The 17,396-nt window shown below is 56.9% G+C and overlaps 1 protein-coding gene across 2 annotated transcripts; it reads right to left on the minus strand.

Annotated features, from left to right (window-relative positions):
• Positions 1-682: 682 nt before the first annotated feature.
• Positions 683-17,137, minus strand: TMBIM1 (transmembrane BAX inhibitor motif containing 1). 2 transcript variants are annotated; one of them, XM_046018329.1, is made up of 12 exons: positions 17,007-17,137; positions 8,213-8,454; positions 6,698-6,798; positions 5,840-5,904; positions 5,610-5,663; positions 5,047-5,097; positions 4,516-4,555; positions 4,244-4,281; positions 3,980-4,067; positions 3,558-3,653; positions 2,508-2,561; positions 683-2,088 (listed from the first exon to the last, which is right to left on the minus strand). In XM_046018329.1, the coding sequence occupies exons 2-12, from the start codon at positions 8,412-8,414 to the stop codon at positions 1,942-1,944; spliced, it is 936 nt and encodes a 311-aa protein (XP_045874285.1). In that variant the 5' UTR covers positions 8,415-8,454; positions 17,007-17,137; the 3' UTR covers positions 683-1,941. The 2 variants fall into 2 exon arrangements, with proteins under 2 accessions (XP_045874285.1, XP_045874284.1); XM_046018328.1 differs by lacking the exon at positions 17,007-17,137 and adding an exon at positions 16,299-16,376.
• Positions 17,138-17,396: the final 259 nt, after the last annotated feature.

Raw genomic sequence — 17,396 nt, forward strand, 5'->3', positions numbered from 1 at the left:
TTGGTTACTTACTTGTGCTCCCTCTCACAGAAGCCCTCAGTGTTCCTGGCTGGCTGGTTGGGGAGACCACAGAGACTTAAATACAACAAGCCTAGGCTCGGGCTCTGGGGACCAAGCCTTCAGAGCTGCTGGCCAGGAGGGTGGGGCCCCCTGAGCCTCTAACAAAAAATAAAGAGAATTCAAAAAGGGCATTCTGAGTGGGGGCGGGTGGGGTGGGGGGAACTCCTCCTCTTGGTCCTGTCCAAGTGACTGGGCCCCCTGGACCTCAGTTTCCTTGTTTGTAACAGGGATTGGGCTAGTGATGTCTAAGACATGGGTTCTAAACTTGAACCTGTGGCTCATCTCCCCCCATCCCCACCTGTGAAATTGTGCATACACATACAGCTTTGTGGGGAGGAGACTTCATAGCTCTCGTGTGCTTTTGTAAAGGGTCCATGATGCAGAAAAGGTCATGTGCCACTGCTCCGACAGGTCCCTGCCAGACCAGATATATCAAGGTTGAACCTTTACCAGTCTTTTGCATCCATCACCAAGAAGCAGTGGGGCAAAATGTATTTGGTTATCTTAGCAAAGGCAGAAGACGCCAAGCAGAATGCAGAAGTCGGAAGTGGGTGAGCTTTGGGCAGAGCCAAACCAGCACTCACAGAGCTCCCACCTTAAAGAAATCAGATCCAAATAGGGGTTTAACTTCTAAACATAAAACTTTATTATATTTCTAGTTATGCTCTTTTGCATGATATATTTAGGACCAAGTAGTTAAGAGAAGTCCTAATTATACTCTCAGGCTGATTTGGTTTCCACCCCCCACCGACAGAGTGACTCTTGTCCCCCTTCCCCATTCCAGCTTGAGGCACTTGGTGTCACAAAGAAAGTGGCAGCTGGCTGGAGAGATAAGGCTCAAGTCTGAAATCCCCTAACACAAACTGAGGGGAAGTCTCCTTTCGCTCAGGGTCCTCCCCAGGTTAGCGTAAGGAAAGAACACAGACATTTCCAGGAACATCACAGGAGGCTTTCGTTTCCCTCAGACCAGGTGGAAAACACAGAGCGTTTCCCCTGCCCCCACCCTGACCTCTCTAACCCCTCGTTACTTCCTGGCCACACTTACAGTCCTACAAACCACCCCATCGCCTGACCTTTGCTCCTCACTTTCTGCTCTGAGCAGCTGAGGCACAGGAAGCCAGAGGTCTCTCTGACCAGAGATCTCAGAAGCACCCAGGGAGGCCCCAGGCAGCGGCAAATGGTCCTGTCCTCCACCACCGGAAGCGCAGGGGAGATGCTGCTCTGTGCTTGGCCCCATGCTTGACTTTGCTTACTCCCCTCTTCCTGCCCCACTCCAAATAAACAGTATATATGCATATGCCATTGAAAGAAGAGGGCTGAAGCGGGGGAGACCATGGGCACAGATTTCTACCTTCATGAGCTCGAAGGCACCAAGGGTTGTCAAAGGAGTACTGGATAATGGCCTAGGAGTCCAGGAGGCTGGACACAAAGTTCTCTGGCTTTCTGGGGCATTGAGGGAGGAAATAGCTCTAGTTACAGACCCTGGAATCCTATGGCAGAGGTGGGGGGGGGACCCCTCATCACCTTGAAGTCACTTCTACTGCTCGTATTCCTCTGTGGCTAGAGAATAGGCTCTTGTAGTCCCTCCCTGCAACCCCAGCTGTTGAGAAGCGTTTGGTGCCATGTAGCAGGTGGAGGAAGAAGGCACATCTGCCTCGTGCTGTCTGGGTCTGCCAAAGGCAAGTTAGTCCCCAGTTCCTCCAGCCCACCAGGTACCTGTGCGTCCCCCGCCAGAGAGGCCACCCGTCCCAGGACAGAAAAGAAACTGGGCATGTTACTGGAGGGGAAGGAAAGGGATGGATGTGAGGTCCAGACTCCAGTCACAGCCACCCAGCCCTTGAGGGAAGGGAGAGCCCATGGTGGGGCGGAATGCGGTGCCCCTTAATTGCGATCCCCAAGCAGCTGCAGCACAAAGGTGAAAATGTAAATGATGTCGGTGTAGATCTGCAGAGCACCAGTGATGTAGTCCTCGGGGCTGATGGTGTGCTTCCGGTTCCCCAGGACCAGCTGCGTGTCATAAGCCAGGAACTGTAGGAACAGGGAAGGCACACATGAAGACCCAGGGGCTCAGTGGCCAGAGGTCCTTTCTGGTTCTCGTTTCAGCTGTTCCCAGCAGATCTGTCCTGGGAGCCTCCGTGCTGCTTAGAGACACGCTAATGAACAGCACAGCACACGGTCTCTACCCTCAAGTGGCCACTGTCTAGAAAGGGGAAGAGACCCCCCCTCACCTGTGATACAGCTTCCTGGGTGTGCTCCATAGCTGGTAGTGAACAAGAGGGGGCAGGAATGCCCAGAAAAGCAGTCCCCTCTTGACAGTGGAGAGAGGGGTGGGTAGCTGTGGCCCACCCCTGCCTCCCATGCAGCCTAAAGTCATGCTCTATCCTTCTGGTCACTCCCTGCCCAAGTCCCTCAGCTCCCCTCTGGAGAGAGAACAGGTCCTTACTCACCAATGTGAAGCAGATGGCCCCCAGAGCGGCATAGACCATGTGGAGCCAGTAAATCTGGGGAGAGGGGGCAGGGATGGTGTTAGGGATCTTAGCAAAGCACGGGCCCAGGCAGTCCCTCAGAACCTGCTTCTCCCCGACCCCTGACTTCTGGCACTTGAGTCGGGAGACCCAGGAAGCTAGCTACATGAAAGGACCAGTTCTGCGTTTTAGATCGAGGAAGAAATTAGGAGGAATAACATATTTGGGGTGCCTGGCTGGCTCAGTCAGTGGAGCATGCAACTCTCGATCTCGGGGTTGTGAGTTCGAGCCCCACACAGAGTCCAGAGATTACTTTAAAAAAAAGAATAGTAACAAATTTGGACAGAGAAAACAGAGGCCATCCTTCAGTGCTCATATGACACTAATCTCCAAAGTTAGGGTACAGAACTGTCCCCTGTACTTCTGGAAAAAAGCAAGTTGTTGTGTTGTCGCTCTGGGAGGGGCAGAGCCAGGCAGGCACTGGTTGAAGAGCCCTGTCACCTCTCCCCCAGTCCTGGTCCACACTTGGTCGTGGTTCTTGCAGCCAGCCTGGGAAGGAAGCCCCCAGGCACACTAAGGACTGCCAGAATCCTGGAGCCCTCCACCTGCCTGTTCACAGAAGGCCAGGGCCGGCCATGGTCCGGTAGGCAGGTACCCTCCCAACACTGTGCTCCCCTCTTCATAGGTCCCTTCCATCCAAGCCCATCTTCTTAGTCCTGGGCGCCTCTCCCATCTCCCTTCTAGAACCTAACCTCAGCTGTCAGGCACATCTCACCCACTACCTCCCACGAGAATTCTGCTATGCTGACCAGGGCTTTGGGTTCTAAGTCTCCCAGGGCCTTCTAACTCCAGATAGAGATTACCCTAACCCAAAGGATGGTGCTCTGGTGTTGGTCCCTTTGCTAGCCAGTGAAGTGCTTCCAGAAGTTAGAGCCTGCCCAGAGGCCTGGGTGGGGCCTACTCCAACACTTTATACGGAAAGTCTCCTCTGAGAGCTAGGTTCACTGACCCCCGCTCTCCCAGGACACTCACATATTTGAAGGACAACACAATGGCAGTAACAATCCCAGTCACCATCATCACAATTCCCAGGACACAGAAGAGGCCTGTGCACGAGGTGAAGTCCACCTGCCGAGAAGGGAGAAGGAGGCACCCATCAGATGAGTGTCACAACCAGCAGCCCAGCCAGACTGCCCCAGCTCCCCAACTACGAAATCCCAGTGCTGCCTCCTAGAAGGCGCGGTAGTAACCATGACATTCTAAGGACTGATGCAAGGAAGAGTTTTGAGGTGCAGATAGGAGAGGAAGGGGATCGGGGTCTCTGAGGGAAATCCCTGATGTAAAGCGGTCTGGGCCATGGCAGGCCTGCTGCAGGGCCAAGCCTGGAGGACCAGTTTATATAAATAAAGGGGGCATGGGGTGGCCAGGGAAGCCCCCCACCCCCATACCCTCACCTTGGTCTGAAAGCAGAAGATGGTGACCGAAATGGACACCACAGCAGTGATGATCATTGCAATGATGACGGCCTTGGTTTCATACACACTGTGGGGAAGAAGGAGTGTGGAAAGGCCAGAGGCATAAGTCATGCGGAATGACTTCAAAACTCTCACTTCTAGAGGTATCCTGCCCAGCATCCCCCCCTCCACGCAGATGACTGCCAGCCCAGGGATGCCCCACTCCCCTGTAATACTCCGCAAAAGTTTTGTCCCCGAGTATACCTGGAAATGGTGCCCGTCATGAAGCCCATGGCAAGAGTCTGAGGGGAGGACAAAGACGAGAGTGGAACGTGTAAGAAAGGCAGGCCCCTGGAGGCACGGCCATGGCGGACTGCCAGAGCCGGGGCCATGTGTGACTGAGCCCCAGGCAGCCAAGGGGAGACCAAGGCCATGGGTCAGGTTAGGGCTGGGGGAGAGCACCAGGGACATCTTCCATGGTCACGTCTCTAGCCCTTCCCTGGGACCCACCTTCCCTCACGCCCTTCGTGACTTACAAAGGTGGTCAGCAGGATGATGTTCCATGGGAAGCGGCGTCTGAAGGGAAAGAGACGTGATTAAGTGACTTGGGGACCACCAGGTGTCAGAGGCTCCGTGAGCAGAAGGTAGTTCTTGGCTCAGGTGCTTGGAGAATGAGGCCTTGACCTGGGGGAGGGAGGCTGGCCTGGCCTTTGGTACCCACGCAGGTGTTCTATGCAGGGACAACATGGGCCAGTGGGACAGACCCGGGTCCGTCTGCAGCTCGTACACTGCCCGCTGATGTAACTGTGAGGAAGTTACTCAGCCTCTCTGAGTGTTGGGTTCTTCCTACTTGTGAAATGGTTAAAGCGTTACCTACCGTGCAGAGGTACCGTTAAAAACAGCAGCCACACGACAGACTCGATCCCACACAGGCAAGGGACTTTGAACACACCTGTACCTCAGCTGTGCCCATCACCACTCAGCTGTTGTCAGGGTCCCCATTCTCCCCCAAACATCTGTCCCTGCTGCCCCGCTCCGTCCCTTCTCATCATCTGTCTTGGACTCACCTGGGTCCCTGGCAGCAGGCGAGGGTCAGGTAGGTGGCCAGGAAGACAGCACTGGCAAGAAAGAGATGAGGAAGTTGTCTCCAGGCCCATCCATCCCCAACCCCCTCTGGGCCCCTCCTGGCAGCACTTAGCAGGCCAGCAGACGGGGGGCTCTCGGAAGCTGGGCATCCACAGAACCATCTGGAAGTCTGAGGGGAGGCTACCCAGGACAGAATTACCCCAGCCAAGGCCCCGGAGAGCCTCTGAGATGGGGGGTTTAGGCAGGAAGGAGGCTGAAGAAGACTGGCAGAGAAGCTAAGAGAACTTGGGGGCCATCTGGCAGTCTGCCCATTGCCACCAGTCCCCCACCCCTGTTCTCAGGAGCTCTGTGGTGCTGTCATTCCTCACTGGGCCACTCCCACACACCCACACTTCCCAGCACAGCTGGCAGCTTGAAGGGCCCCTCTCAGAACGGATATTGATCCCTGCCCTGAGAGAAGCTAGTCCGAGGTCCCCCCCCATCTCCCTGCCCAGCCCCCCGCCCCCAACACACGCACACACAGCAGAGGGGAGCAGAGACTCACTAGGACAGGTAGTAGACAAACAGGTTTCTCCTCACGAAATCACCAACTGGCTTCCTGTGGAGCAGGGGAGGAGGGGAGAGGAGTCACACAAGGCTTGGCTACCTCCTTGCCCAGGCCCTCCCTGCCACCCCATGCAAACTCCCCCTCGGGTCCATCTGAGCACAGGGTCCCCTCCAACCCACACTCCCCGCAGGGGACCCAGTAGAACTGGGCGGGGTCCTCAGACTCACACGAAGGTGAAGATAGCGATGATGGCCACCGTGATAAGCAACTGGACAGAGATGATGGAGTAAACCTGGAACGCAAGCCAGGGTGGGGGGGCAGCATGTGTCACACCATCCCCCCAGGAAACAGCCAGCCCTCCCCCGGGAGCCCCAAAGACCGGTTCTGATGGTGGGGAAGGGGCTCTTTCTTAATTTTGAAGGATCTAGTCTCACTTCGCTTCCACCTGAGGGCCCTCCCCTGCTGCTGCCTGTCCTGAAGGCCACGCCAGAGTAAGGAGTCTGGCTCAGAGCCTACCCACACCCTCAAAGCTGACCCCCACCTCCAGCTGCTCCTTACCATCCCCTCACCTCAGCCCCCACCCCACCCGCGCATATCCCATGGCTAGCCTGGCTTCCCTGCTTCCCCCCCTGCACACCCCCCTCTACCAGGCAGGTTCCTTCCAGCTCACACAGCACTCCTGTGCCCGCTCCTTTGCCCACCTAGAGTAGCGCATGCGCACATGAGGGCTGGGGAGAAGGAGGGGCATAAACAAGTGTGACCGTTCTGGCTGCGAGCTGCTGCCAGTCTCACAGGAGAAAGAAGTTTGGGGAGGGCAGGACACTTGGGCAGAGCCCACCTAGGTTTTCCCAGATTGAATCTGTCCCTGGCCACAAGGTCAAGGAAGAGAGGAGAGGCAGGGAACATGGGTCAGAGGAGATGCCCCCCCCCCGCCGCCATGGCAGGGCAAAACTAGAAAGACGTTGGAAGGCGGCAGCATATCTCCATTGGAATGACTGCCCGGGGTTCACAGTGCCTGGCCACCTTCTCCCCATTCCCCCAGCCCAAGGGGCCCAGGGACAGTGGCCTCCCAGCCCGTGTCTCACCTTTCGGATGAAGGTGTGTCGGACTTTCCTGTCATCCCACTCTCCGGGCCCGAAGCTTTCACTCACTGCTCGCTCCTCCCCGTCATAGCCCTGGCCTGGGCCTGGGGGGACAGATCACATGTGACCAACAGAGGAGTGGGACAAGTGGCCTCAATCCCGAAGTCTGCATGACATTATGTCAGAGTCTTTAGTATCTCCAGCCAAAAGACAGGTGCCATATACTCAGGAGCTCCTGACCCCAGCCAGGTTTTCTAGACGCCCTCAAGGTGACCCAGTGCTGGCCTGGACACCACACAGAGCCATGTGTCCCTGCCACAAGGGGCATGAGGTGTGAGCCCATCTGTCAGTGCACACTCATTTGTTTTTTTTTAAGATTTTATTTATTTATTTGACAGATCACAAGCAGGCGGGGGAGGGGGGCGTGGAAGCAGACTCCCCACTGAGCAGAGAGCCCCATGCAGGGCTCGATCCCAGGACCCCTGAGATCATGACCCGAGCTGAAGGCAGAGGCTTAACCCTCTGAGTCACCTAGGCGCCCCAGTGCACACTCATTGTGAGGGTGTCTGGCCCACACCTGGGTGCTCTGGGGTGTGAACACCCATGGTCCCTGTCATCTGGGGGTCATGACCTAGTGGGGAAGCCAGCAAGGGCAGGCTCGGAGCCTCAGTGACAGGAGCTGGCAGCAGCAGGTCAGGAATGAAGAGAGGAAAGGCAGGTAGACACAAGGAGCATACGTGCGGAGGGTGGGGAACAGAGCGAGGGTCGTGTTCTCCATCTGGCAAACATAAGCATTCAGGGATGCTAGGGGTCTGCATGCCCAGGATAGGCGTGACCATGAACGTAACTGGCATGCGAATATCCCCACCGGAACACGTATGAACACGTGCAGGCAGCTGAGGGCTGGCCGTGGCCCAGCATTCCAGAGGCTGCGGGGCTCAAAATGTTCCTTCAGTGCTTCCTTGAGAATTCTCACATGAGCCATTCACCAAAAGTCACCTCATCTAATCTCTCATTTTGGATCCAACAGAGCAGTTACCTGCTGTGACATTTACCAAACATCCAAATGACTTCTGGACGCTTGCAAAACCCAGATGTTATCTTAACAGAGGAGGACCTGTTAGCACCAACAATACTTTAAAAAAAAAAAAAAGTGCTTCCGGTTCCAAAGGCAATTCCTAAGGGAGGAGTCTGGGCACAGAGGGGACAACTGTCTAATTAGGACACAGTAACTAGTTACTTGATCCTGCCGCTTTCTCATCTGATGTGTAAGTTCTGGTGTGTGACTATGGACTCAGTTTCCTTGCTGAATAAGGGGCTAGCAGGCATCTGGTTGAGGGGGTAAGGTGCCGAGGGGGCAGGTGGGGGAGTTAACAAAGATGGGGAGAGAGGAAGAGAGAACAAAAGAGGAAATGAAAAAAGGGATGAGACAGGAAGCTGAGAAGGGAGGAAAAGTGGCTTGCGTGGGCCAAGCGCTGCCCCGCCATCCCCTCCCCCCAGCTCCCTTCAGGGACTCACCGTAGTGCATGGGCATCGGGTGGATAGGCGGCATTGGCTGCGGGTAGCCAGCAGGGTGACCATAGCCAGGCTGGGGGTAGGCTGGGTAGGCAGGGTAGCCACCGGGCAGGACAGACGGCTGCCCGTAGCCCCCCTGGGGTGGAGAGCCAGGGTACAGGGGGTTGCGGTCCTCATATGGAGGGGGGGCGCTGGGGTTGGACATGGCCGCTCGAGGGCTGAGGGGAGACCCCAGCTGCTGGCACCTAAAATGGGGATGAGAAAAGCAATCAAGGGTGCCCAGAGCCGGCGCACGGGGCACCAGTCCAGGCTGTCCCTGAGGAGAGGGGACCCTCATATTCTCTCTCTTAATCATGATCCCCGTGTGTCACGCTCTGCCCTCAGGCCATCCTCCCAATCCCCACAGTGCTGCTGGCCCCACCAGCTCAGCCCCAGCCCCTCTGCCTTCATGCCAGCTTTCTGGCCATGGCACTACTTTGGTTCAGTTTCAGTTCCCAGGAAAGCAGAAGGGGAGATTTGTGCTGGAGCCCAGAGCAGTCACTGGGCCATGGCGGTGTGAGGGGCGGGGCGGGGCGGGAACTCCCTGTGCTCAGCTAAGCAAAGCTTCCAGGGACCAGCCAAGCTTCTGGGTGAGTCACAGGGCCAGCTGGGACCCATTGCAGGGGTCAGCCCAGCCCCCAGGGCAGCTGGCAGGAGCTTAGGGCCTGAAAGGCAGAGCTGGGGAGGAGCCAAGGCTCCAAGTGGAGGGGGAGGGTTGTGGACAAGTGAACCCCAGGGCTGAGCCACTAGGCACCAAGCCGGAGGGCAGCCGGCCCACGGCCCGTGGCTGAGTCAGGGGAGGCCAGTGGCTGAGTCAGGGGACGCTAGAGAGGTCTAGGTGAGTGGGTGCGCTGGACTGGCCACTGGGAGCTGGGAAGCTGCAGAAAAGGGCAGTCCAGAGAAGGGCTTTCTGGTTCCTTTGGGTAATAGCTGAGGCACGTCCGATAGGTCTATAGCAGCCTCTGGCTGTGTTGTGCAGGGAGTGGGCAGTGTCTGCAGGCCCCGAACCCCCCTGGAGGGACAGACACATGTCTTGAACCCCAGGGCCTCTGGTATCCCCATGTTCCCCAGCAGGGGCCGTGGCTAGGGGGAAGGAGAGCGCCCTGAGGAGTCTGCCACCAGACCTGGCCCGTACCTTCTCTGCAGCAGGAAGACTCCCATAGCCAGGGGAAGGCTGAAGAACGAGGAGGGGGGAACCCCCAAAACAGCTCAAAGCGACCTCCAGATTGTATGGCCCCAAATGCTCAGTTCAGATAAGGGAATCAAGGCGCCTAACAGTGAAGGGACATATAACTCCCAGGGTCACAGAACTAGCAGAGGAAGGAAGGCACAAACAGCACCGAGGCCTTCAGGGGCCTGGGTGTGCATGCTCTGTGTTACACTGCGTTCTCGATGCCTCTTAGGCCAGATAAATGTCCTCCAGGCCTGGTGTTCCCTCTGAGGTGGCAAAGCTGGGGCTGGAGAAAAGCTAAGGAGGAAGTCCCAGAAAGGCCCGACGTCCGTGGTAACGAGCCTTGACAGTGCCACAGCCGCCTCCTACAGCATCTCCCAAGGGGCAGAACTTTAGGACCTCACAGGGAGGAAGCACCCCCGGATCCAAGCAGGCAGACATCCCCAGAACTTCTGCTGGAAGGAGGAGAGAACTGGCTTCTCTTATTAGGGTACTCCACGGAGGCCAGGGATCCGAGAAAGGACCGTGTTATCTCTTCTCTCTTAGAAGTGGGATAGCTCAGAGAGGAGGTAGGGAAGGGCAGGGAGAAGGGATCGAGTAACAGGCCAGGCCTCTAAATGGGTTACTTTGAGGAAAGCTGTTCTCCATCCTCCCAGAGTAGACAGACCAGCACAACAAGAATGTGTCAGATCAGAAATAAGAAAGACCTTTCTAGTAGTGAGGGTGTGACAGCCCGTCCACACCGGGTTTGTGGTGAAGGTCTACACAGGGGAGGAGAGTGACCTGACGAGATAAGGAGCCAAAGAGAACAGGAGAAGACCAAACACTGAGTGCTGTGAGTTTCAGAAACAGAGAAACAAATTGCTGTGGCAATGTTCTGGTCTCCTGTAAGGGTAGGGAAATTAGCATAGGTAGCTCTAATATATAAATTCTCATAGATTTTTCAAAAGGATGAAACACAAACTGGCTCTCATCCCAAGGCAAGAGGCTCCTTCTCTCTACAACCCCTTGCCTGCCCCTCTCCAGGAGCCCCTTTTAATTCCACCAAGAGAATGGCATCCTGTTGGTAGAGGTGTGAACAGGTCGCCTTTGGAGTAGGGTTCTCTCTCATCATTATGGCCATCCTGGCCCCGGGTCCATGGGACCCAGCCATCTGGGTGGTGGTACACAGGTGAACAGGCTGAACGTGACCCAAGAGACCCTGGCAGGGAAGGCTCCGTGGTTGGAAGCTCCAGCGGGGCCACCACAGGGATGTCGCCATGACCTGGCCCTGTCAGCTGCTCAGGGTCCACCTCTGTAAAATGACATGTCACAGGCCAGGTGATCTGTGAGCTCCTTTCCAGCGCCAGCAGACTGAATTCTCAGAGGCACCTAGCTCTGTGGAGCTTGCCCTTTGTCCAGCCAGCAGCTGGTCCTCCCTCCTTCCTCTAAGCCGAGCCAGGCCAACAGGTCCCTTCCCAGACCACAGGGGCTGCGGCCGCAGAGTGCCAGGTGAATCACCAAGGGCAAGGTCGGCCCTGGAAGGGCCCCCCAGGAGACTCCAGCGGCCAGTTTCTGCTCAGAAGGCTACTGATGCATAAGGACTCCCCTGCTCCTCCCTTGCCCCTCCCTCTGACTCCTCTGGTTTCAGTGGAATTCACCAGTAGACCAGCCTGCTGAGACATAGCAGGTCATAGTCCAGGTGTCCAAGGGCTCAGCCACCAGCCCACGCTTACCAGAGACTGGCACTGGACCACTTCACCTCACTATGCCTCGTTTTCTCCACCTGGAAAATGGGTTTAACCCATACTAGTACCCTCCACAGAACTGTACAACTACGCATAAAACACTTAGAGGGGTACCTGACCCCCAATAAAAACAGTAAATGGTGGCTATTTTTAGTTATTATTTTATTAATCCTCACAGTAGTCCAACAGGGTGGGTAATGTTATCCCATAGATGAAGAAAGGATTAAGTCACTGGCCCAAAGTTACTTAGCTAGGGTGCGATGAAGTCCACACCTGAGCTCAAGATGGACTCCAGAGGCCACACTCTAATCCCACAGCTGGACACCCTGTCCATCGAAGCCTCTCATCACATCTCATGGCTACCCATCTAAGACTCTAGCAATAACAGAAGGCTTACATGACAAGTAGACACCGAGCTGTTCAGCCCCCTCTAAAATCCCCTCCCAATCCCAGTTCCCAAATAACCGCCAGGAGGTGAGGAGGGTGGTCAGAGATAGAGTCCTAACTGCCTGAGCTGAAAGCAAGTCCACTCATCTAAGATGAGCCAACCCCCTCGCTTTACCAACCACACAGGAAGGTAGAGTGACCCATCCATGGTCACAGCGCTGGGCCCGGGGCTGGGACCACATCCCAGCTCTCTGAGTCCTGGGCACGGGAGAGGGAGACCGTGTTCAGGCAAGTCAGGGGAGTGGCTAAGTTCAGCCTCACTCACCTCTGAGCAGGGCCGGGGTAGGGGGGTAGTGGGCCGCTGACTGCTGCCCAGCCTACATGAGGGACCTGGCCACTTCCATGGCCTTGAGGCCTCTGCTAAGGATGAGGCTTGAGGCTGGCCTCTGCCTAGGTAGTAGGAACAGGGGGAAGTAGTCAGTGTTTGCTTTTGTAGCTATGACTAAGGGCAGGAGCTGGAGAACGTGAAGTCGAAAGGGAATGAGGGGAAAGGGAAGGGAGACAATCCAGAGACCAGAAACCAGGAACTGGGTCATTTGGGTTCTGCCAGGAGCTAGTGGAGGAGCTCACGGTCTCCAGGGGCTAAAAGGGACCTTTAAGGCTCCCAACTGGAAGCCTGACTTTTCCTAAATAAAACACAGCAGGTACTCAGCTTCTCCTGAACACACTCCAGTAACCGGAAGCCAGGCTGTTCCCTTACCGGCAGCCTGAATCATTAGAACTTTCTTCCTCACCTTGCCTGTTATCAAGACATCTAACTCTGCCCCATCCCTGCCATGTTACAGAGCTAAGTTTGCTCCTCCATCCTCAGGACCCCAATGCCCCCCGCAGGAAGGTGCCAGAAGCTCTCCTTTCTCCTCCAGACACAGCCATCCTGGCAGCAGAAGCAGGTGGGCTCCGATGCAGACTTGCTGGCTGTCAGGGATTTCGGATACAGCCATGGGGGGAACAGCCCCTTCCCCTGGAGCCAGCTCAGTGTGGCCACCACAGCCCAGCCAGCTGAGGCTCAGGCTCCCCTGGGGGCCCCTGAAGGGTTAAAGCTCTGGAATCTGCACAGAAGGGTTGAACCAAGAGGGGGTGTGTGCGTGTGTGTGTGCGCGCGCGCGCGCGCATGCAAAAAGGAGCAGCTGACTGGTCCAGGCAGCCTGCCCTCCTCTCTGCCAAGAACGGATGCCCAGAGTCAGAATGGAAAGAATAGCTCAGAGTGTGCATCTCAGGAAACCCCACCCAGCAGACGTAGGAGCACAGTCCTTCCCTCCCGTTTCCTTTACCTACCCCAATACCCCCAGCTCTCCCCCAGCTTCAGGAACCGGCCCCCCACCCCCCCGCCCTGGTCCCAGCACGGAGCCACCAGGGCAGAGAAGTAAAAAGATACACCCAGAGGTGTCTGGGCAAGTCACCAGGCTGCCTGCACGCGGACCAAGAGGCCCAGAATCAACTTATCCTTCTGTCTGCTTGGCTTCTGGGAATAACAGCATGACGCGGAATGTATCTAAAAAGAGCTAGAGTGCCTTTAGAAATCATCTGGTTGTGTGACACACCAGGAAACCCCAATACCAAGAAAGTTCCTGCCCAGAGCACAAAGGCCCTGTGGGTCACAGGTTTGGAACTTCATTCCCAGCCCTGCCCACTGTCTGAGAACCCAGGAACAGATGTAAGCACACACACAGCTGAGGCGGAGCCAGGACAAGCCACCCCACTTCCGTTCCCCCCCATCCTCTGTGCCCCCACCCTGCTCCGAAACAGATAAGACTGCCAACCCCGACTTCCCTCCCGGCCCCTGGGTCTCAAGCCCAGGGAAGCCTCTCCCATCCGAGCTGAGAGGGGTGGGGTGGGGAAGGCGCCCTGGAGAGCAAAGGAGGACCCAGGCCCCACAGCTCTGTCACCCTTCTTCCCTGGGTGGGTGGGGGGATATAAGTGTGTCACCAGTGTGGGTAATATGCCCCGTGACTCCAACCACGTCACTGGTCCCAAAGGCCTGGAAGTGCAGATAAGGAAGAAGGATTCAGAAACACTGCGCCTAGCCACCTCCTCCCTTGCCTTTCATCTCCGGCTTTTCCTTGCGTCTTGAGATTAGGAGGGAGGAGAGGCAGTTGTAATTAGCAACCCAACGTGGAGAGGGGACTAACCCTCCCCTCAGTGGGCAGGGCAGGCAGGAAGGAAGAGAGCGGCTTACAGCAGTGAGTACTGGGTACCCGTCACTGGCTCCTAAGGCAGGTCTGAGCCTGACAACAGCCCTCTGAGGTGTGTTCTTATCCCCATCTCCAGAGGAGAAAACTGAAATTCAGAGGAAAACAGATCTAGGGGCCACAGCAGGCAAACATCAGAGATGTACTGGAACCCAGGCTAGACATCCGATTTTAGAGTCCTTGCCCTTTGCTTTCACACCTGCTTGGAATCAGCCACCTTCATGCACAGACCCGCACCCAGGATGGGCTGGTGTAGTGAGGACCTTTCCCTTGGTGAGAGTCAGTCCACGCCAGAGCCCTGGGTTAGAAGGCAGGGAGCAGAGTTCTTGTCTGGCTCTTAACACTGCTGTGAGTCCAGGTGGGCCACTCCCCATCCCTAGGCTCTCTCTTCCCCACCATAAAACAGGTACACTGAGTGAAAAGATCAAGTCTATTCCAACTCCAACAGCCTCTGCTTCTGAAGAAGCAGCCCGACAGAGCACAGCGGGTCAGGGCACATCGCCCTGCTTTGTAAAGAATCTACACCTGGGCTTACTCCCCATCTAGAAGAGCTACAGCGGCAGAGACACATGCCATGTTCCAGGGATGGGAGTGGTCCTAACATCCTCCCTCCCAAACTGTCCCCATATTGCCCTCTGGAACCTGCAGCCAGCATTTCCATGGCGCTCACTTACCCCGCAGCCAGGAGAGAAACAGTCTAATAGTGTAGACAAGAAAGACGACCAGCAGGAGGGAGATCAAGAGAACTGGGCTCCAGTTCTAACCCTGCCACCAGGCAAGTGACCTCCCTTGGCCTCCTTTCCCCACCCCCCAACACCAGCCCCCATGGGGCAGCGGGGAGGGACCAGTTACCCAGAACCCTGAAGCTGAGAGCTAAACTCATCCAACCAGGCATTTCCCGGACTGCTCTAAAGAACAGCACCCCAGAGATGTTACTGGATGAGCTCTGAAACACAGAAGTCTGAAAAACAATCAGTACCCCTTTCGGAAATTCCCAAGGCACAACGGCGTATCCAGCCTCTGTGCAGTCCTGCAGGGGGCAAGAACTGTTCAGCTTTGTTGAACCCAGCTTCCCCCCAGACTTCCTTGAGCCTGAAACAGTTTTAATCAGGGCACACCTAATTAATATCCCGTGGGATCCTGACCAGTCCACCTTTGTTTTACAGAGACCCAACCCTGAGAATGATTCCTGTCCTAATCCCTCATATCTTAAAGCCCCTGTCCTCCTAGCCAGCCCTCGGAGCAGTCACATGAAGTACAAGCGTGTCCCCTCACTCTGCGTCAAGTGGATCCTTCAGGATCCTTCCTCTCCCCCCACCCCACCCTCCCCACAAGACAGCTGCTGTCATCTCCACAGTGGCCTTAATGCCAAGGGCTGGGCGACATCTTCAACCAGCACAGAACTAGGAGACTGGCGTCCCCTAACATAACCCTTATGGAATGGGAAAAATACCAATCATTAAATACAAAGACTCATCCGTCCTCCTCCCTGACCAGTGTACTGAGAACTCTCGGCAGTGGGGATTATGGCCTGTGGACTTCCGAACATCTCTACCTCCAAACAACACCCAGGTTTTGGTCTAGAAGCCCAGACTCTTAGGGTTGGAGGATCCGGTCAAGGCCACCCCCTCCACAGCATTCCCAACAGAATATTCAAGAAGGCCCACATCGGTGTTAACCATATTGTCAGCAGAGGCCTCCTTCCCAGATTGCTGTCTGAGCGTGCCCGCTCTGGCCCTCCCACTCCAGCCCTGTGAAGACACGAGCGTGTGTTTCTTCTCTGGGGCTTCTGCTCTTTCTGAAGGAGCCAGGGTGAGAAGTTTGGGGGGTGGATGTGCTCTGAGGAGGACAGCCTCCAGCCGAGGCCCCCGTTCCCATGGGAGGTGTCGTAGCTGAAGCGGCTGCTACCCCAGCTCCTGATATGACGCACTCCCCACACTTTGAGTGTACCCCATCATTACCTCTCTGACATGCCCATTTTTACAAGTGAGGCCCTGAGGTCATGGCACCAGAAGACAGAGGAAGTCAGTGCCCTCGACACTGTGTGGTCCCACCACTTGTTCTTAAGTTACAAACTGCCTCTCTGTTTGGGTCCCCAGCCTAGAGGGCCAGGGACAGCAGCCAGGTGAAGAGAAAGTATGGCTGCCACTTTGCCCCAGACAAAGCAGACCCAAGGCAGCACCTGGCTCCCGCTGCCACCACTGGCCAGGCCAAAGGCACCAGCTTTGAAACCAAAGCTCACCAGTGAGATGAATATTTCAGAGCCCCAGAGAACTGGACACCCGAGGGACCTGCCCTGACATCTGGCTCTGACCCTAGTTCCCAGGCCTTCCTCCACTTATCTCACATCCTAAGTTGGCATCAGGTAGAACGTCACCCCCCAGATACCACACCCAGGCCACAGTGGGGTGAGAGGGGATGGAGACACCACACACACACACACACCCCCAAGGACAAGAGCTGACGCAGTACCCCCGGATCAGGGCCAAGCCTCCCAACAGTCTTCCCCGGCTTGCCCTCCCACGGTCTCGTGGCTCCTTGTCCTCTTCTGGCTCCTTGTCCTGCTCCACTTGTTTTCCCCTTTTCCCAGGTTCCTGTTGGGTTTTTATGCTGACCCAGAGAGGGCACGAGGCAGAAAGCACTTCCTTGTTGCTTTCTCAACCCCGCCTAGGGACAGTGGCTGGTAGCAGGCCGGCGGAGGCAAAGTCACGGTGACAGGGGTGGCCACTTCTCCACGCTAAGAACAGTGGGCCGCTGGCTGCTCCCACCCCAAAAGCCAGGCCCCCTCCCCCCATTCCCATACTCAATTCACCTGGCTGCGCCTAGGCTGGCACCAGCCTCCCGGCGGCTCCCCTCCCCCTCCCGCCGGCCTAGGGCCCTGACAACCCTCCTCCCGCGCGCGGCAGGCCACTCTGGGGGCTCGTATGGTGGACACACCCTGCGACACACGCGCCATTAGGAGGGAGACGTGACACCCTCAGACCCTGGCCCGCTCGCCCGGGCCCACAACCCACTGCTCCACTCCCAACGCGAAACAGGCGCCCCTCGGCCGCCCGGACGCCGCGGGAAAGCGAAACTCCAAGGGCGAGGGCCACAGATTGTCGTCCGGCGCCGCCTCTCCGGGTCGAGCACTCGGAGAAAGTTCAGGGCGTCACCCCAGCCCCCGCCCCGTCCCCGCCGGCCCGCGGTCTCCCACTCCCGCCGGCCCCGGCCCTCTGACTTGCCTGGCCGCTCCGACGGTGCGCTCTCTGCCTCCCTCCCGACCTCCCTCCAGGCGCAGCTAGTCCGGCACGGAGCGCGCGGGCGGGCCCTGGGCTGGGCGGGCCTGGGCTGGGCTGGGGCTCCGCGCCCCGCCCCGTCGCGTCGGCCCCCCGTGGGGCGGAGCCTCGGGATGCCGCCAGGGGGCGCTGGGGGCCGCCCGGGGTCCCGCCCGCGTCTGGCGGCTCCGCACGCGCCTCCGGAGGCCGGGACGACCGTCTAGGGTTCTCGGATATAAAGGCAATCCGTGATCATTGATGGAAACTTAAAGAACACAAACATAACAGGAGGAAAATCTGTTCGCTACACGCCTCCCGACTTCCCGAGGAAAGCGCGTGTATTTTGTCTTTCCAGAG

This window comes from Meles meles, chromosome 9 (genome assembly GCF_922984935.1).
Source record: "Meles meles chromosome 9, mMelMel3.1 paternal haplotype, whole genome shotgun sequence".
NCBI lineage: Eukaryota > Metazoa > Chordata > Mammalia > Carnivora > Mustelidae > Meles > Meles meles.